This window comes from Sminthopsis crassicaudata, chromosome 3, assembly GCF_048593235.1.
Source record: "Sminthopsis crassicaudata isolate SCR6 chromosome 3, ASM4859323v1, whole genome shotgun sequence".
Classification (NCBI taxonomy): Eukaryota; Metazoa; Chordata; class Mammalia; order Dasyuromorphia; family Dasyuridae; genus Sminthopsis; species Sminthopsis crassicaudata.
Genome location: NC_133619.1, coordinates 80,947,462 through 80,968,779, shown reverse-complemented (window position 1 = coordinate 80,968,779; position 21,318 = coordinate 80,947,462). Strand labels below are relative to the sequence as shown.

General features: G+C 32.1%; 1 protein-coding gene across 1 annotated transcript in view; it reads left to right on the top strand.

Moving 5' to 3' along the window:
- Window positions 1-21,318, top strand: part of NBEAL1 (neurobeachin like 1) — a 186,418-nt gene that overhangs the window by 79,303 nt on the left and 85,797 nt on the right. Inside the window, exons 11-19 of the mRNA XM_074299004.1 lie at window positions 5,496-5,582; window positions 7,783-7,866; window positions 9,998-10,096; window positions 10,182-10,762; window positions 11,293-11,425; window positions 12,413-12,532; window positions 13,925-14,228; window positions 16,227-16,312; window positions 19,936-20,025. Of these exons, the coding sequence (XP_074155105.1) occupies window positions 5,496-5,582; window positions 7,783-7,866; window positions 9,998-10,096; window positions 10,182-10,762; window positions 11,293-11,425; window positions 12,413-12,532; window positions 13,925-14,228; window positions 16,227-16,312; window positions 19,936-20,025 (1,584 nt within the window). The remainder of the gene's footprint in view (window positions 1-5,495; window positions 5,583-7,782; window positions 7,867-9,997; window positions 10,097-10,181; window positions 10,763-11,292; window positions 11,426-12,412; window positions 12,533-13,924; window positions 14,229-16,226; window positions 16,313-19,935; window positions 20,026-21,318) is intronic.

Genomic DNA, 21,318 nt, shown 5'->3' with positions numbered 1-21,318 from the left:
TTAAGAGGTTTATATCTCTCCTTGGTTCCCTGACGAGCTCTTGTTAGAATGTCTCCAGCCAGCTTTAGCCTCTAGCTCTCTCTAAATCCAAAGCCTCCAGCCAGCAAGAAGGTAGATGTGGGAATGGAATCTTGACTTCACCTCCCTGAATCCTGACTCCTTATATCTTCCCAGAGAATGGGCTTGTGGATACTTCCTGGGCTTGTGGGAGCTCCTTAAAAGTATGCTCTCTTAAAGGTGTGAACTCTGAACTAGAGAATTGTTAAGTACCATGCTAAATTAGATAATTATATCTATTCCAGTGACTTAGCACCTTGTAAAAATCCTAACAGTCTTGGAATCTTATCTCCAGACAAGCAAAAAAACTAGATTTGCAGCCAAAAATGTCATATGCAGCAAAATTATTTGTAATTTTGAATGAGGGAAAAAACCAAACATTCAATAAACTTGCAGATTTTTAGGACTTTCTATCAGCTAAATCTGAACTTAACAGAAAATTTAATATATAAGAGCCAGTATCAAAGCTCAATTTGAGGAACTCAGTATGGAGAAACTGTTTAAATATGGACAAATTGTTTATGAAGTTTTTGCATGGGAAATGTATACTTTATGTTTAAGATTTACATCAACAAATCATGTTACACAAATGAGGTACAGAGGAAGAACAGACATAGAATCATTAGAGGGGAGAGGAGGGTTTGTAGTGCTGAAAACTTTCTCATCATCTTGAATGGATTCAATAGGCAACACTACATAATATACCAATGGCTATAGCATCCTCCAAAATCTATAAAGAAATAATTGGGAAAGCAAAGAAGGTGAGGGATTCCTGGGCGGGAGGAGATTAAGTAATAGTAAGCCAAGTTATGGATCAGAATTTAATGAAAGAATCAACAAGCATAAGAAAAACGTGTATGTGGGTATATGTGTGTGAGAGTGCATGTATATATCTACAAAAGATACATATATCTTTTCTTAACTAGCTTGCTTGGCTTGTGAGGGATGAAAGGGGGGGAGATATATGTGTCTTTTTCATACACATTTACTGTGCACATATTTACTGAAGTAAAAAAAAAAGCCTCTTCTATCCCAAAGTAACATTAAATGATCCCTTCCCCAGAGAAAATGTATTGAAGTACTAAAAAAGACTTCAAAAATCAAATGTGAAAGATTGAGGGAAAACTAAAAAACAACAATAAAAAAATCCAAGAAAAGCAAGATAATGAAAAAAAAAAAGTTAACCAGCTAGAAAAGGAAATAGTTTTATTTTTTTTATTTTTTATTTTATTTATTTTTCCTTTATTAAAGCTTTTTATTTTTCAAAACATATGTGTGGACAATTCTTCAACATTAGCCCTTGCAAAACCTTGTATTCCAATTTCCTCTTCTTCCCCCATGCCCTCCCCTAGATGGCAAGTAGTCCAATATATGTTAAATCCAATATATGCATGCATGTTTATATAATTATTTTGCTGCACAAGAAAAAATAAAATCAAACCAGGAAAAAAGAAGCAAAATAAAATGCTAGCAAACAACACAAAAAAAGTGAAAATGAACCACATTCAGTTCCCACAGTTCTCTCTCTGGGTGTAGATGGCTCTCTTCATCACTAAACAATTGGAACTGGTTTGAATAATCTCATTGTTGAAGAGAGCCGCATCCATCAGAATTAATTAGTATAATCTTGTTGCTGTGTATAATGAAGGAAATAGAGTTAAAGAAGAAAATAATTCTTTGAAAACTAGAATTGGGCAAAGGGAAGCCAGTAAAGGTATGAGACCATGAAATAACAAAATAAAATATAAAGAATGGAAAAAATAGTACAAAATGTAAAACATAAGAAAAACAACGGACCTGGTGAACACATCAAGAAGAAAAAATATAAGAATACTTGGATTTCAAAAAAAAAAAAAAAAAAAAAGAATTTTGACATAAGGCAAGAATTAATCAAAGAAAATTTACCTGGAAATGATAGCACATTAAGAGAAAGTAGAAATAGAAAAATCCAACAATCACAACCTCAAAAAGATCCTACAAGGAAAATATATTAAAATATTGTTAAACTTTGAAACCCCAGATCAAAAAGAATATTAAAGGAAATAAATAAACAAACAAAAAAATTCAGATATGCTGGAACTACCATTAGAATTGAACAAGATTTTTCAGCAGCTATAATAGACCACAGGTTATGGAATAATATATATTGACAATCAAAACAATGAGGCCAGCAGCCAAAAAATATCATATTTGGCAAAACTAACCATGTTATTGATCTAAAAAAAAAATAAAGAAATTCAATGAATTTGCAGATTTTTCAGGACTTTGTTTCAACCAAACCTGAACTCAACAAATTTAATATAAAAGAGCCAACATCAAAAGTTAATTTCAAGGAACAACAAGAACAATTTGCTTATATTTTTTATGTGGAAATGTGAACCATATGTTTAAGACTGACACCAGTAATTGGGCAAAGCTAAGTATGATCTGACTCTCAAAAGCAAAACAGTCTAGTAAAAGGTAAAAATAATAATTATTCTATACTAATGAGTCAGAGAAAGAACTGACAGAGCCATGGGAGGAGCAATGGTACTTATGAAAGCCTACTTATATTGGAAATGGGTTAGAGAACAATACATATGTCTATCCATAACATATATATTTATAAAGGAAAAAGGGAGGAAAGAATAGGATAAAATGGGATATATAGGAAAGGATAGATAGAGTGTGTAGATTTTTTTGATAGTGGAATAAAGTATGTAGATTAATGAGAAAGGAATAAAGAGGGAGGGAAAGAATGACATTTTCTAAGGTGGAACACAAAATGTTTAGAATAAAGAATATGGCATAACATCTGTAGATTAGTGGGATGGGAATGGGATAAAGAAGAAGGAAAAAGGTGGTGGAAAAAAATAAGGGAGGGATACCTGGGTGAGGAAAGGTTAAGGAGTAGAATTAAAATAGAAGAGTTAGCAGGGGTAGGAAATCAAAGATATATACAAATGTATAATAAGGATTAGGAGTAGAATTCATGTGGAAAAAAAAATTGGACTAGTAATCATTGATCTCAGACAAAATTAAACCAAAAGATTCAATCAATAGAGAAATCTATCTTATGTCAGTCATATTAATATTGTTTTAGATCCATGTATACATATGTGTAAATGCATATGTATATATGTATGTATGTAGATGTAATGTTGGTATAGATAAATGTGTATGTGTGTATGGACAGCCATGTTTAATTGTAGCCTGCTTAGGGAAGATAAGAGAGAATGAAAGGGGAAAAAGAGAATAAAGTAAAAAGTATATACAGTAGAGAACAAAAAAATAACCCACAAGGAAACAAAAGATGGACAAGTCAGGAATATATATCCTCTTTTATTATTACAGATTCTTTCTAGAAATAGAAATTTATTGTTACATGTTTTGAATCCTCTCTGATGTTCTGTTGGACACATAACAATGGTTTTTTTTCCCCCTTTTCTGTCTTTTTTATTTTGTTTTTTTCTTATTTTGTATTTAATTTTTAATAAATATAAAAACTTGAACTTTCCTCCTTCAAAAAAAAAAAAAAAGGAATGATCATCAGGCTGATTTCAGAAAAGCTTGCAAAGACTTACGTGAACTGATGCTGAGTGAAGAGAGCAGAACCAGGAAAATAACATTGTTCAAGCAACATTAAGATTGTATGATGATCAACTATGATAGAGTTAACTCTCATTAGCAAGTCATTGAAACAAGGCAATTTAATAAACTTTTGATGGAAAATGTCATTTGTATTCAGAGAGGACTATGAAGATTGGGCGTAGATCAAAGCATATTATTTTCCTTTTTTTCCCTCCTGTTTTTTGTTTTTTTTTTTTCCCTTTTGTTCTGATTTATTTTTCTCAACACAACTCTTATGGAAATATGTACAAAAATATAACTTAAATGAGTGCTTTCTAGACTGGCAGTTTAGAAAAGAGTCTAGAAACTACCAGACTGAGAATTTAGAAAAGCACTTTCTAGAATGAGAAAAGAGATTCTGGACTGGGAGTCTAGAAAAAAATGCTTTCTGGACCAAGAATCTAGGAAAGAAATTTAGAAGAGACTGGTTTCTACATTGCTGATCTAGACAAGAGTGCCATCTAGAAAAGTGCTTTCTAAACCACAAATCTAGAAAAGAATCCAGAAAAATATGCCTCCTAAATTGCAAAGCTAGAAAAGAGTACTTCCCAGGCTGCAGATCTAGAAGAATCCAGAAAAGACTGAGAATTAGAAAAGTATGCCTTTTAGACTAAGAATCAAAAAAGTATTTTAGACTGCAAATGCAGGAAAGAATCTAGGAAAAAAAATAGTGTTTTGTAAACTGAGAACCTAGGACAGAGTGTTTTCTAGATTGAGAATCTGGAAAAGAGTGCATTTTAGATTGAGACCCCACAAAAGAATCTAGAAAAGAAGTGCTTTCCAGACAGAAATTTATTGCTTTTTATTTTGAATCTTATGTTCTGAGCATATGACAATGGTTTTTTCTTTTCCTATTTTGTATTTGAGTTCCACATAAATAAATTCACAAAATAAAATATGTAGAATTACAAGGGAAAAAATTGCAATGAAAGTTGAGATCATTTTAAAAATGAATATTTTAAAGAGTATTTGTGTGCCTGTATAAAGGTATGTGTATATATGTATATATTTATGTACAGATATAGATATATATGAGATACTTTGGCATTAGTGTTTATATTTTTATTTTTCATCCTAAAATACTGCCCAACAGTAGCAGTGTGGACTCTCTAAAGTACATGTGTAGGCCTATAATTAAATTCTAGCTAGCAAGAAGCAGTTTCTGCCTAAATTTTTTTGGTAGGTTAATATTTAGGTTCTAAAAATGTGGTTTAAATCTTCTTTGAGGGACAGCTAGGTGGCACAGTCGATAGAGCACCAGCCCTGAAGTCAGGAGGACCTCAGTTCAACTGTGGTTTCAGACATTTAACACTTCTTAGCTGTGTGACCCTGGGCAAGTCACTTAATCCCACTTGCCTCAGGGGAAAAATCTTTGAGTATCTGAATCTCAAGGATTGTTTCTTTTAAGGATTTTTTGTTTTTTACTGTAGCTCTTTTATTCAATTTAAACTCTATGTTATTTATATATGTGTGTGTGTGTGTGTGTGTGTGTGTGTGTGTGTGTGTGTGTGTATATTTTCCCCCCTCCCCCCTTCTGAAGACTTCATTTGCTCTCTCTTCATATTATGGTAGGGTTTTTTTTGGTTTTTTTGTTTTTTTGTTTTTTTTTGTTTTTCCCCCTAGCTATTTGGAATTCTGAGACAGGAATTAATCATATTTATCATGGAAAATTCACATACAAATTAATTTTAGAATTTGTAATCAGAAACTTTAAAAAGTCTATAAGTAATTTCTAAAAATGAAAGAATTCTATAGTGTACATTCTTGGATTTTATTTAGCAGAATTTGAAACCTATTTTCTCCATTATTCTTGTCTCTGTTTTTAACAGCTATTTTTAAATGCTAACAGTAAGGTGGCAGACAAGAACGAGAAAGATCTTGCCAACAAATTACTGACAGAAATGAATGAGGACCAGGTATCTACAGTCTGCATCTTGCTTAAGCTGAAATTCAGAAATAGTCCATGGGAATACCTATTCCTGTACTTTGACTCTACTGTATTAAATAGAAAAAAGTTTTTCTTTAACTAAAGGAGTTTGTTATTTTGAACATTTTATGTTTTGAGTAATATTTTTAAAGAGTCTTTAATTTTAAAAGGCACAAAAATTAAAATTTGAAGAATCTATAAGATTGTTTAATACTCTGTATATTTCATTTTCTTTTGATTTTTAAAGAGGTAAGTACAGGAATAGGATCCCAATACCAATGTTGTCAACCTGGTGGTGATTTCATTTCATTTCTTTTCTTTTCTTTTTTTTTTTTTTTTTTTTGGTTTTGGTTTTGGCTTTCTTTTCTAAGTATTGTGGTGTATTGGGATCTTAAAGCTTTGTAAATTTGTGTGATTATTTTATGTTGATTCTTTGCTTCTTGTCAAGTGATAAGCATAATTCAGTGGACATACTGAATCTGGAAGAAGGGAAGAAGAATTTGATCTCTGAAATCTTTTAATTAATATAATATAGAACTTGAAATTTGATTTACAAAAACTTAGTTGCAAATAAGTGAAATGCAAATCTATAACTTTTTTGGTTTTTATAATATTTTGTATTCAGTAAGAAAAATTATGTAAAAATGTGCTTTTCTATCATAATTTTTGTCTTTAAAATGTTAGATTGTGATAGACAGGTGCTTTTATATTGATCAAATGTGTATATTTACTCGTATATGATAAATTATTTTATTTTTATAAGATGTTTATTGAGGAAAAAAAGGAATTTGAGTATTATATCTCACAGGGAAAATTTTGAAATTTATTTGCAGCTGTTAATTTCTAGAACATGTTATAGGATTTTCTCACTGATGAAGTCACCTTATTATGAGATCCTTTGTACACTTCCTTAACTAACTCCTTTAGAATAGAGTTCATGATCTACCTTATATTATTACTTATCTGTTACCTTTCAACTTCAAGATTCTGTGATATTCTACTTTAAATGCAAATGATGATGTAAGAAGGTTTCATTGTTTTATATCATTTTATGGAGGCCTGAAGTGATTGGAATTCTTCTTTAAATGTACAGCTTCCTCTAACAAGGCAATATTTTGGACTTTCTACTTCATGTCAAAACTACTTTGGGAGGGGAAAACCTGGTAGTAGTATAAATGTTTTAAGTTCAACTCAGTGGTTTGCCTTATCCCTGAAAGCAGCTTTTAGATATGGTAGTTTCTTAAACTTTATTAATCCTCATATTGTGCTTTCAGAATTGAGAATTGTTATTAAGACTGATGTAGCTTCTCATTGCAGTGTTTATTTATTGGTAAAGTTCACTTCACTGAAGTGAACATATCTACCTTTTTTTTTTTTTTTTTTGAGGCTGGGGTGAAGTGACTTGCCCAGGGTCACTCAGCTAGGACGTGTTAAGTGTTTGAGATCAGATTTGAACTCAGGTCCTCCTGAACTCAAGGCTGGTGCTCTATCCACTGCGCCACCTAGCTGCCCCTACATATCTACATTTTTAAGATGGCCTACTGCTTGATGGAAATTTATGACACTTGTTTATTATTCTTAGAAATACTGAACTTTTGGCATCCATTTTAATATAAAAGATGTGAACAACATTTGCATACCATCAAAAAAATCTGCATGTTTCTCTGATTATCTGAAATTCTGCATTTTATATGCAAATATATGATTATTTATTTTCATGTTAAGATTAGTTGATTTTTATACAGAACATATTATTAATTAAAAATATAGGGTCTGTAATCTTAGCAGTTATGTTTTTAGCTGCTTTTTGGTAAAATTAACCTCAAAAAAGTATAATTTTAAGAAGAAATAATAGGATAATAGATTTTAAAAATTGTATACTTCCATCCCTTTTTGATATTGTCCATTAAAAGCATGAATGAATCTTAGATTTTTTTCCATCATGCACTTTTAATATGTGAGTGTATGCTTTCTGGCCTAAACCTTATTTTTTGTGGGGTGGAGGCTTAGTGTGTGAATTTTCTTTCAAGTTATCATGTCTTTAAATCCATATCTTGGGGGAGGAATATGTTGCATGTTCAATAATTGCTTTTTTCTCTACCTTGTTTGTAGAATTCAGTTCTTAGCTCCAATTGAGCTAAATCTTTAGCTTGTTTGTGTTGTACATTGCTTGTTTCCTCTCTTTCTAGGTATTTCAGGAACAATTGGATTGTTTGGCTATATCTACCATTCAGGCCCTCACCGCAGTGATGAACAAATCTCCAGCTGCTAAGGTATTTTAAGTTCATTTGTAAAATTATGATAATCAATATTTTTATGAATAATGCATATAATTCACATTTATATTTACTTATAAGAATTAATTTTTTTTTCATAGTTGCTAAGCACTTTGGATTAGTCTTATTTAGTCTGAACAACAGTCCCATGAAAATGGTAGGGACAAACAATATCATATTTTTATAATTTTAAGTTTTAGGGAAGGTCAAATCACTAGTTAGGAATCAAAGTAAGGAAATAAACTCCTGTCTTCAGAGTTTAGATCTAATGCTCTTTCTGGCCTTCCATGTAACATTTCTTATTCTTCTGTATCTCAAAGTACTATATAAAAACCACACACATATGTATAGTAGATATACTGTGTCACTCCTGAGGTGAATCAATTCTCTGTATATAAAGGTCAAGAATCACAGTTCACAGAACATCCTGAAATAACTTCAGGGACAGCAGGAAGTTAAATGAGAATTAATCAACAAACACTAAGCTCTTAGTACCAGAAATTATGCTAATTCTTAGGGATACAAAAAAGGGCAAAAAATCCCTAGGGAACTTACTTTCCAATGGGGAAGCCAATAACTATACATATTATATATAATTGTATCATATACACACACTCACATATACATACTTATGTGTTTGTGTTTGTGTGTGTACATTGTAAAAAGAGTCTCCATAGAGTGGGGACTAGGAAAGGTCTTCTGCAGAAGGTGGTATTTGAGCTGAGTCTTGAAGGAGACCAGGGAAATTAGGATGTAAAGGTAAGAAAGAAGAGCTTTCTAGGTATAGAGGACTACTCATGAAAATATTCAGAGTCACATATGGAGGGTTTTGTGTGAGGAGCAAAAAGTAGTATAGCTAGATCATTATGTATGCTCAGAAGTGTGAAGTATAAGGAGATGGAAAGGCAAGGAGAGGATTAGTCATGAATAGCTCTAAATGCCAACTGTGTTTTATGATAGCTTCTGAGATGAACATTTGTCCAAAGTGATTTGGCAATGTGGATCAATATTTATCTAGTCCAAGAACATTAATTGTATTTCCATGATGTTATGTTTAATAACTATGTTGTAAAATAGAATTTGGTATAAAGTAGATCACTCACGAGCTCTTTCTAACACCCCAAAAGTTGTTATAAAGTTGGTCTTGCAGCTTAGCGTCCATAGATGACAAAAATGTCATAATTTCAGACAAAAATGAATAGTTTCTGCTCTTAAGGAACTTCCATTCCGCTGAGATATATAACATGTAAATAAGATAATCTGAGGAAAAAGTACAGACAATGCAGGCTCCTCCTGGAAGGTAACCACTGAAGTGAGGCTTATAGAAATAAATCCAAGAAATCTAAGAGTCAGAGATGAGAAAGAAGCCTGTTTTTACCTATGGGATAGCTTGATCACCAAAGCACAGAAGCATGAAAGAAAAAAGTAGGTAGGTCTGTTTGGTGGGAACTTCATTTGCGGGAAGGAGAGTAATGCAAAATAGATTTGGAGAAGAGGGTAGAATTAGAGTATGGAAGGTAGTAAGTACCAAACAGAAGAGTTTGTATTTGACTTAATTCTATAGGCAATCAAGAACCATTTGAATTTAGATCTTTGAATAGGGGAATCATATGGTATTAAATTTGTGCTTTAGAAAGATTATTTTAATAGCTAGGTAAGGAATAGGTTAGAGAGGAAAGAGTCTAGTTGTCTACAATTTTTACTTTATACTAATTGATTGGATTTTTCTGATTTACATTGTGAATTATATTTTGCCATATATTTTGGACCTTGATTTTTTTTTAATAGGTTTTAGTAATTAGAAATTCAGAAGTAATTTTATAATAAATATAATATATTTCATAGTATAATAAAAATTAATTGGCAGTAAAACTTAAAAATTTGCACAGCACTTTGTACATATTATCTCATTTCTTTCTTGTTATAGTTTGTGATATAGGTTTTTCTGATACAGTTCATATTTCACAGACTAGGAAATTGAGGCTTAATGACATGACTACAGTCATATAGCAAGTTAATATTGGAGGCAGAATTTGAACCCAGGTTTTCCTGATTCCGTGTCCAACTTTTAATTTGCTGCTACTCTTTTTCTATTAAGGTGCTTAAATTATTGTATTTTGCTTTTCAGGAAGTATTTAAAGAACGAATTGGTTATGCACATATGTATGAGGTATTAAAATCTCTTGGTCAGCCTTCACTGGAATTGCTAAAAGAACTTATGAATATGGTGAGTTATGTAAATTTTTTTATTGGCTAGTAGATATTAAACTACTGCCTTATCAGAATTTATAACTTATGATTTATCTTCATAGGCTGTAGAAGGGGACCACACATCTGTTGGGATTTTGGGTATTAGCAATGTCCAGCCCTTACTGCTGCTTATCCAGTGGCTTGCAGAACTAGAATCACATGACCTACAGATATTCATCTCTGACTGGCTGAAGCGAATTTGTTCTCTTAATAGACAGAGTCGAACTACTTGTGTCAATAATAACATGGGTCTTAAGATCATTGATACCCTTTCTTCCCATTCTTCACTTCATTGTACTTGCGCTGAGAACTTGATTGCTCTCCTTGGTTCTTTGGGGAGTCAGTCAATGAGTTCTGAAGAACTTCACAGGTTAATAAGACTTCTGAGAACAGATGAATCCAAGAAGATCCATTCTTATACCATTCCTGTATTACGTGCCATCCTGGCAATGGCTCGCAAGCAAACTTTGGAGAGTGCACTGCAGTATTTTAATTTGTCCCATAGTATGGCAGGTATTTCTGTACCATCCATTCAGAAGTGGCCAGGATCTGCCTTTTCCTTCAGTGCATGGCTGTGCCTAGATCAAGATCAGTTGAATACTGGAATCTCTAACAAGGGAGGGAAGAGAAAACAACTGTACAGGTACACACTTATAAAAGCTGTTGAATATATTTGCTAATTTGTACAAGTATTAGTATTATGTTTTGTTATGCTTTCCCAGGCATTTGAATTTTGAAATATATCAGTGTGAGAGCTTCTAGTAATTAAACCATTCATTTGTTGAAATGCCTTCTCAATGTGTAATATTAAAAAGCACCAACACGGTATTATATATAAACTGCTGATCTTAGAATCATTCACGGATCTCAAGGTCAGGAAAACATGGTTTCAAGTCCAGCCTTTGACAGGGATTGGCCATGTAATCAAGGGCAACTCATTTACCCCCATTGACCCAGGTAATTTTCTAGGAATATAACTTGGAAAGCAAATGCTGATTGCCTTGGAAGAAAGAATTCCTTTTTTGGTGTTTCTTATTCCAATGAAATCATGGGTCCAGTCATTCCTCGCCCTCCAAAAAAAATGTCAAAACTATTTTTTGAGGACTAATAGGGTTTGTGACAATGAAATATAATTTAAACTAGAATATTTGTCTTGGTTTTCTTTTTCAATAGCTTTTTTACAGCGAGTGGCATGGGCTTTGAAGCCTTTCTGACTTCTGCTGGAGTATTGGTAGTGGCTGTGTGCACCAAGAGAGAGTATGCAACTGTCCTGCTTCCTGACCACACATTCTGTGACTCCCTCTGGGTAAGTTTGTTCCTTGAGCTCTGCTTTCAGTGCCTGTATTTCAGGAATCAAACTATACATTTATAAACAGATTTATGTGCTTTTTGAATTTTCACATACATAATTGGTATTGTTTTTGCTGAGACAGTGTAAGTAAATCTTATCCTAATTTGACTTTTACTAGGCATCAGATAGCCTTTTATTAATTCCTCAGAAAGAATTATTGAGCAAAAATCATCTCCTTTCAGTTCACTGTTGACATGGTTTAGAAATGTGATTCTTTGTAGTTTTATTCCGTTACATAATTTCATTATGTAGTTTACTCTTGTTTTTTTCACATCCCCCCCAAAACATAGCTTTCCTAAATTATATTTCTGTTTGCAAAAGAAATTTTATTTAAAAAGATAAAACAAACAAAATGCTTAACCATGCACAAGATGTGACTAGATCATCTTAAAAATATTCTTTTAGTTGCAAGTTCTTTGTTTTTAACTCTTAATATGGTTAGAATTTTTCATTAATACAACTACACAAGAGTTCTAATGAGTACTTATGCCTCTTGTGACTTTTTTGAATGGAAGTTATGTTGCTATCCTGTTCAAATAGTCATAATTTCTAAAAGGAAATGATAACAAAGATTTTTGCAGGAGGATTACAGCTTTCATATTTTTCATATTGAAATATGAGGAATAAAAAAACAAAAATCATTAAAAATGATGAAGTCTTGCTTTTTATTGAATATTTGCAAATCATGCTTGGATATGTTAAAAGCATAATGGATTACTAACAATTTTCAGGAAATATATGAAAATTCTCTTGGAATCATACAGGAAAATATTTTCCCTTTCTCTGAGCAGCTTTTCAAGTCATTGTTAGCCATATCTAAATTTAAATTTTTAGAGATGGCACAAACTTTTTGCTTTTTAGAATATTTTAAAAATGTTTGAAAGTTTTAAATGCATAAAATTTAATAAAAAGTAGCCTAATTGACTGTTTTTGCTTTATCAGCACAACATAACCATTGTTCACATACCTGGAAAAAGACCTTTTGGTCAGAGTCTTGTCTATATCTATGTTAATGGACAACAGAAGGTTTCTGCCCCTCTCAGGTTTCCTGCAATGAATGAAGTAAGTACATATAACAAATCTACTTTATCAGAAGGTCCATAGAACCATAGGAGGGAATACTAAAGTATTTGCTGAGCTGTTTCAGTTTAATATGAATGTTATTTTGTTTATTCTGAACCGTCCTAATTTCTTGCCTTACTATTTCAGTAGTCTCCCAATTCATCTCCCTGCTCAAGTGTCTTCCCACTCCAGGCCCCAACTAATTTTAAAAAAATGTAGGTCTATATTTATCATTCTTTACTTAATGAATTCTTTTCTTTTCTTTTTTTTTTCCCTGAGGCTGGGGTTAAGTGACTTATCCAGGGTCACACAGCTAGGAAGTGTTAAGTGTCTGAGACCAGATTTGAACTCCAGTCCTCCTGAATTCAAGGCTGGTGCTATCCACTGCACCACCTAGCTGCCCCATACTTAATGAATTCTTAAATAGCAGAGTTCACATTTGATCCTCAAAGTAATTCAAGATTACTGAATTACTAAACTTCAGCTTCACCATCTGACCTATTACTGTTTTCTCTTCACCTCCACTTTTTGGAGTCTCTGCTTTCCTTCAACATTCAAGTTAAATGCTACCTTGGGTACAAAGCTTTTCTGGATTTTTTTTATCTTTTTGAATACGCTGATATATAGATGAGTGTTTTCTCCTCATTTAAATTCCCTGAGGGCAAAAATTCTTACAGTTTTGCCTTGAATTCCCAGCACTGGTGCTTAATCAGTGTTAGTTGAAGGATGTTTATAAAGGGTGGTAACTAACTGTTCTATAGACTAGTTCAACTTAAATCATAATGTTATACTTAAAATGTGCTCTTCATCATAAACAGAATCTAGAAGCATTGTGGAACCGTCTTCTAAGAAGTTGTTACCTTCTCCAGGTAACAACTCCAGGCCAGGACAATGTTGACCTTTTCCACCTTTTTCCTTCCTTTTTAGTCCGCTATTGTTAGGTCTCTTCTGCCTCCAAATCACAAAGCAAATCATATATTGGCCCTTTCCAAAAATTAATATGTTAATATGCACTTTGCATTTCCCACCTTTCTGTCAGGTAGTAGTAAAGCATATTCTTTGTTAAAGGCAAGGAATATGGGTATTAGAGGACTTCTCAAGAGTTTCCTATGGGTTTGTTAATATCTTTTTTATTTACCTTCATGATACTTGTCAGAATTACCTTTAACAGTGTAGAGGCATGACAACATTATTTCCTAATTACAAAGGTTAGAAAAATGGTGTTTCTCCTAATTTGGAATACCACACAATTAAAGCCCTTGGAAGTTTTTATTTCTACATATGTTTATTTGATATTATTTTGATATTTTGGCTATCTTTAATTTTAATTAGTTAAATGATAACTTTGATAGTTTTATATAATAAATATTTTCTCTTTTTTTTCTTTCTTAGCCTTTTACTTCATGTTGTATTGGCTCAGCTGGACAAAGAACAACCACACCCCCACCATCCCAAATCCCAGACCCACCTTTTTCCTCTCCAATTACTCCTCACCGAACATCATTTGGTGGAATTCTGGCTTCAGCCTCCTGGGGAGGAACACCCGAAAAATCAGAATTGCTAACCAAGTTAATTTCAGCTGGTACTCAAGATAGTGAATGGGGATGTCCAACATCTCTAGAGGGTCAACTTGGATCAGTAATCATCTTCCATGAAGCACTACATCCTCCTCAGGTGAAATTGTTGTATTTGGCAGGTAAGTATAGAAAGATACACTGCTTTGGAGTACTTATCTCCCACACCTTCAATACTAAGCTTAATCATAGCTAGAAGAAAAAATTGCTATATTCACCAATACTTCAGGAAGTCATGATTTCATTTAAATGGCTAACTCTTTCATCCAGTATAACTTGCAATCTTAGGAAATTGTGGTCCAAAATCCATATCACCTGCTTACCAATATTTGGTAGAGGGAGTCTCTAAGAACTTTGTTATTCTTTTACCTTGGAACACTTAATTTCTTTGCTTGTCCTATATTCAAACCTTTCCACCTTGTGAAGTCTTTCTAGAATTTGCAGTTTTCTGGCATTATCTTTAAGAATCTAAGATCACTTCCATGGCATCAGAGGCTTAATGGATGATGATATATTATTATTAGTAGTAGTATACAAAAGTAAACAGCCATATCTTTTTGAAATAAAAATATATTATCATACTGTATTTAATATTAGATTTGAATAAATTGATTAAACAAAACACAAGCATAATTCTATGTAAGAAAATATCTAATTCTAGTGCATATAAATTAATATAAGTGAAGAATTCATGATGTAATAGAATTTATACTTCCATATTTAAGATAAAGGAAGGAATCTTTCTGTTTTGTTTTGGGTCTCATTTTTAAGTTATATTTTTAAAAAATTAAATTTTATTTTCACAAAGATACACTTGTTCTCTTTTCCTCAACCTTTTTCTGCTCCTTTCTTCTCTTCACATATACACTGAGAAAACAAGAAAATAAAAATCCTTATTAAAAATATGAAGTCAGGCAAAACACATTCCAGAACTGGTAATATGTGAATCATGTTTTGAACTTAGTTATTCTTACTTTTGGACCTTGCTTATTTGAAAAATTTTACCTAGAATTTAGTCTTTTGTCCAATAGTTTGTAATAATAATATCACTAGTTAAAGGATTATATTCAGAATATTCTGTGAGAACAGAGATATTTAAATAGTACATGTGACTTTTGAGGTAACTGAGGATTTTCAGAATTGGTGTTAAAATCCCACCATTAGTTGAAACTTTGGAACACGTAAAGGGCATTTGTAATCTAAAGAGAAGGTGGTATGTTATAAACTTTGAGGCAGGAAGATTGGGGTTAAATCTTTCTTTTAATATATGTGAGGTGTATGTGAACAAGTTATGTTGCCTCTCAGTGTATTATATTGTAGACTCTTAACATTTCAGTGTCCAAGGTACTTCATTAAGAAAAGTAAGATACAGGAGCTACTGTGTAGGGGAGGGAGGTCCATAGACTGATGAAATTGCAGGTCTGCACACAAACAAAGGAACCCAAAATAACAATCAAAAAACCTGGAATTTAGAGAGATTTAGGTAGTACTAGAGGCACTTAAATTAATAGGTTTAGAGAACAGGGAGTCTTTTGTGGAGTTGACATTCTTAGAGTGAACTTTTTGATTTGAATATGTTTCAGGAGATAGGAAAACAACCTCAAACTGGACTCCTTTGTAGTTCCCTTGCTTAATAGCAGTCTTGTGTCCATTTGAGCTACTAGAAGCTCTTTACTTTCAATTCAGCTTTTGTGGAGAACACAAGTAGGTCAGCAAGCACTTATTAGATGCTTATATAAAAAGGACTGTAGTCTTCTAGGACCAATTCAAAGAAATGCAAAGAAAGGCAAAAAATGTGGTTTCTACCCTCATAGTGTTCTCATTCTGTGGGGAGGGGATCTGCATATAGGATATATTCAACTTAAGATGGTTATCCCAGAGTAAAGAACTAATAATTGGGGTGGAGGTGGGAAACCTGGATAGACTTGTGACAGAAAGAAGGTAGGATCTGAGCTGAATCTTAAAATGAGGCAGATGATGGAAGTGAGAAGTGAAAATATTCCTATCATGGGAGAAGGTCCATGAAAAGGGATGGAGCTGGGAAAGGGCATCTTGTGTAAGAAGCATTATATTACATTATAAGTATGTGAAGTATAGTGATTTTTTTTTTTTTTTTTCAGGTCCAAACTGCTTAAGTCCTTGGAAATCCCCAGAATTTGAAATGCCAGATCTGCCTAGTAAAATTCTTATTTACTACACACCAAAGGTTAGAATAAATTATTTTTTGCTCTGATTATATGTTATGGCTTACTAGTTTTCAAAGGAAGTTGGGAACTTTTGAAGTGGATTTAAGGCTCTGAAGATCAAGTCCAATTCTAGCTTTTTCCATGGGACATAAAAATGTTTCATTTCCACAGAACAAACTGGTCTTTGTAACTTTTTTTCTTGTTTTATGTTTTCATTGCATAAATTAGTGATATTAAGCAGGATGTGTCTATAATTAACATATTACTCAAGAAAACCCTTTCACTTTTCAGGAATGAAAGATGAAATAGAATTGAGCTATGCTTTCATCCTGCTTTATTCAATAAAAATAACCTTGGGCAAGTCATTTAGCCTTTATTTGTCTCAGTTTCTTCTCCTGTAAAGTGGTAATAATAGTAACACCTTCCTTCTAAGGTTTTTTGTGATAAGTACATACTATATAAATACTAGCTACTATCATCATCTTTATTACTGTTAAATGAACCTACTGGTAGGGAAAAAAAAGACAATCCCCATTCTTTTTCATATTTTTTCATCTATTGTCATTTTATTTTGTTGAATGGTTGCATTTTGGGTGGATTTTTCTAGTGGAAATGAGCTGGAAAGAGCAGTACCTTATTGCCTGAGAAATGATTTTGTTACAGCCCAGTTTCTTAAACTGTGGGTTTTGACGATATATGGGGCGTCATAACTGAATTGGGAGAGGTGTTTGCCAGATTGTGATTTATTATCAGTAAATCAGTAAATACATTCCCCCCATTCAGATTTATTATCAGTAAATGTTTGATTTGTATGCCTGTTTTATATATCTGTATCTCTGGGGTCACATAAAAAAATTGTGGGCAAAAAGGATTATGAGTGAAAAAAGTTTAAGAAGTCTAGCTTTATAGATATTTATAGAATTTGCAGAATAATGCTTCATCTGAAATTGATGGTCAATAAATGTTTGTTGTATGTTGAAAAACATGCACGTTCGCAAAAGCTATGGGGTATGGAACAAATTTATTTTCTGGCCTTATTAATTCAAGAAAAAATTACAACTAAATTTATAAAATTGGGCCAAAATGCTAAAATTGCTTATAGAAGTGCTAAAAATACAACTTCTATGTTGTAATACTACCTTTTCCTAATTTTTAAATGAAAAGCTAATCTATACTCATCAAAAATATTGTATATTAGTCTATCTTCCTGATTTCACCAATGAAAAAATTGAAGCATAGAGTATGTATCAAACATCATACAAGTAGTAAAAAGAGTAGAGCCACCCAGTTCTCTGACTTTAATATAGGGTTCTTTGCCATCTACTCCCCTACATTTGGAATGTCATCTTGAAACCAAAAAGTTAATGATGATAAAATCAGAAAAAGGCTAGCTTACCAACTAGAAGGATATTAATCTTTTTTTTTTTTTTTTTTTTTTTTTCCCCCTGAGGCTGGGGTTAAGTGACTTGCCCAGGGTCACACAGCTAGGAAGTGTTAAGTGTCTGAGATCAGATTTGAACCCAGGTCCTCCTGAATTCAAGGCTGGTGCTCTATCCACTGCACCACCTAGCTGCCTCTGAAGGATATTAATCTTAAAGAACCTTTTGGTCCTGTTGTAGTTCTATAGTCATAAACACATATGATACTCCAGGTATATTTGGACCATATCTACTATATTCATGTCACTTCAATTCAATATGTCTATCCTTGGCATCTACTAATCTAGATATATTAGGGTTAACAAAAATTGTATGTTACTTTTTATTAATTACTCTTAAAGAACATAAAATCTTACTTAGAAACAAGCATATACCTTGAAGAGTTCATTCCAAGTTCACTCCAACATATGAATGAACATATTCCAACATATAAACATAAAGAATAGAAAATGTAATCAACAAATATTTATTAAGCACTTTTAGGAAATGAGGCTTGCAGAGATTTAAAAAAATAATTTCTTGCTTATAAAGAGCTTATATTCTATTGAAAAAACAAAATACAGAGATGTTGAATATACAAAGTACGTCCAAGGTAATATTGGGGATAAATACTGGGAGGTACCCAGTAAGTGTTTAACAAAACTATACACATTCTTAGTTTTCAGTTGATAATGTATAATACTCCTTCAGCTTTCCCTCTACTCTGTCTTTTCATATTACTGCCCCTTACTGTGGTATATCCTTGATAATACAATCTAACTAGTTTATCTGTTTCTCTGCATATGATATTCTCTCTCCTGCTAATGTGTATCTTTGTGTGAGTGAATCCCCAAATTGAACACATTTCTGACATCTAGATCCTGAGCTTCATAGTTCAGGTGCTACCGCCAAAGAAGACCTTTCCTGTCCCTGAATCTTACACATACCCAGTTGTTAATGTTGCACCTTTTAAATATTTTGTACACATTCTTTATTTATTTGTTTATATATACAATCTAATCTATACCCCTTTACCCCAAGAATGTAAGCTCTTTGTCTTTGTGTCTGTAGTATTTAGTAAAACACCTTGCATGTAGTAGGATACTGTTGTTAAAATAATCACACTGTTCTGCTAAACTTGTAAAAGAATGATTTCACTACAAGAAATTCATTTCTCAGGTCCCCATAGCTGGTGTCAATAATGAAATTCTTGATTTTCTGCTTAGTTCATTTTAGACAGGATATTTTGTTCTTGTTACACAACTCAAACATTTATGTACCTAACATATGCAAAGCATTAGACTAGGTACTAGAGCTATATCAAAAACTTGCTCTGAAAGACAATTTATTGTAAAATATAGGAGTGGGGTAGGGAGAATGGGATAAAGTTCAACAAGAAATCTGAAATAAGAGATACCACTTTTTTGTGTTAGTTAGCTGCTATAGGCAATATAAAGAAAAGTAAGACTGACTTCAATGAGAAAATGTCAATGTTTTGAATTGTGACAAATTAATTTCATGCTTTTCTGTTGGAATGGAACCCATTTTCATAGAAAACTTTTAGATTCTTTGAATAAATATAAAATTACTTTTATTATAAGTCCACTGAATTAATATCATTGAAATCGTTTTAAGATGATTTCTGAGAAGCCTCATATAAGTAATAGCTGTTGGTGCCTTGAGGGAAAATAATTCATATGTCTGTTATTGGTCTTTTAATATTTGATGTTTTAAACCTAAAATGTTAGTTAGCATTTGAAAGACCCTTATAGATCATCTAAACCAAAATCCTCATTTTATAGTTGAAACATTTTAGAGTTGGGAGTCAAGAGAGGTAAAGGGATTTGTTTAAGGTCATATAGCTAGTAAGTACTGGACATGGGTCTAGAACATAAGTCTATTGATTTACTGACTTGCTTTTCACTAAATTGGCTTCTTTTATTGTTTTGCACAGTTATTTTTGGGGTGGTCATGGTATAAAATGATGTGCTATAAAGGAATCTATCAGTGGTTTGATTCCTGATCTATATATTTAAAAGGTAAACAAAGAATAGGACTATTAAAGTTTGTAACATGGCAGTCTTATCAGTGATAACATTTAAAATTATTCCTAAATATGCCCTTGCTACTTAGATAATTGTTCCTATATTTAAAAAACATTTATTTTATACCTACTGTTACAGATTGTATTAAAATGCTATATTCTGTTTTTCTTGGAATCTTAGGCCTGTAGAAATTCTATCTGCCTTGATTTATCAATCAATTGTTTTCATGGAAGATTGACAGGAAACAAAGTAGTGAACTGGGACATCAAGGTAAATTTATGATAAAAAATAGCAGCTTATTTGAATTTTATGGTCCATAATTAAAGAACTACTATTGACAACCATCATATGTTTTGAATTCATATTCATGGTAGTATTTATTAAATTTCAGTAGAATATTTATAGAAACATGCAATTTTGATTTACTGAAAGTTTAGTGATCCTCCGTGACTGAATTATGACATCCATAAAACGTTGATTTAATTAATAATCTTTCTAACAGAAGTATGTTGCCTTCCTTAGAATTTTATTTTTTAAGATCTTTAATAGATATAAATAAAAAATAGTAATTATATTAATGTGAAATAGAAATTACACTCCCTTTCTTCATAGGGAAGAAAAAATTATCTTTTCATTTACAAGAAATAGAAATAGTTGTCAGCCAAATTAATTTAAGATTGTATTTGTACAATCTTCATTCAGTTAAATGCATCAGTTGATAGGCTCATTATAATTTGGACAATTCTGCAAAATTCTATCCTTTTTTTTTTTTTTTTTTTTTTTTTTTTCTGATGATGAGTTGCTGCCTTTTGGAGTCACCTAGTTTTCTTAAGTTTTATCAAGGATGTTTGCAGTAGTTGAGAAAGAATGTCAGAGTATAGGAGGTACTCACTGAAAAATTATGAGTTATTTATTTAGTTTTTTACCTGTTAGAGGAGAAATTTCCCTCTTAAAGAAGGATGCTTTGTAGTTATAACAGTAAAATTCAGTTTTTCCTGGAGTATTTATGATATGATGTTTGCCATTATTGAAGATAACTAAGTTCACAACAACATAAGCTTTGCTTATACAAGCTGATTAGTTCCTCCTGTGCTTTTCTACTGGTTGTCAACTTGTGGTGATGTGTATTATCCTTGGATAACAAAAATTGACTAGGCTTCCCAGATAGAACTTTATTTAAATAGCATATTTGCCATTTTTTCCTTTATAAAAATTTATCTTTCTTAAAATATGATTTATAAAAACTAGTGAAAATTTAAAAATCTTTAAAGGAAGGACCTTACAGTTTTAATTTTTGCATTTCCCATATTGTCTGGTACGGCATATTTCCATATTAGATACTAAACAAATTAATTAATGTCTAATTGTTTACTCCATTCAAGATAAAAAGCCCTTTCAGTGTAGGAATACATTGTTATAACTGACTTTCCCAGACAAAATATTTGAATAAAATAAAATCCTCTTACTAATAGTTATTTTTCATGGTCTTTTTCTGAAATGAGCAGGATGCTTTCAGAAAAACCTGGAATTTGAAAAAAAATGAAACATTTAAAAATAAAAACA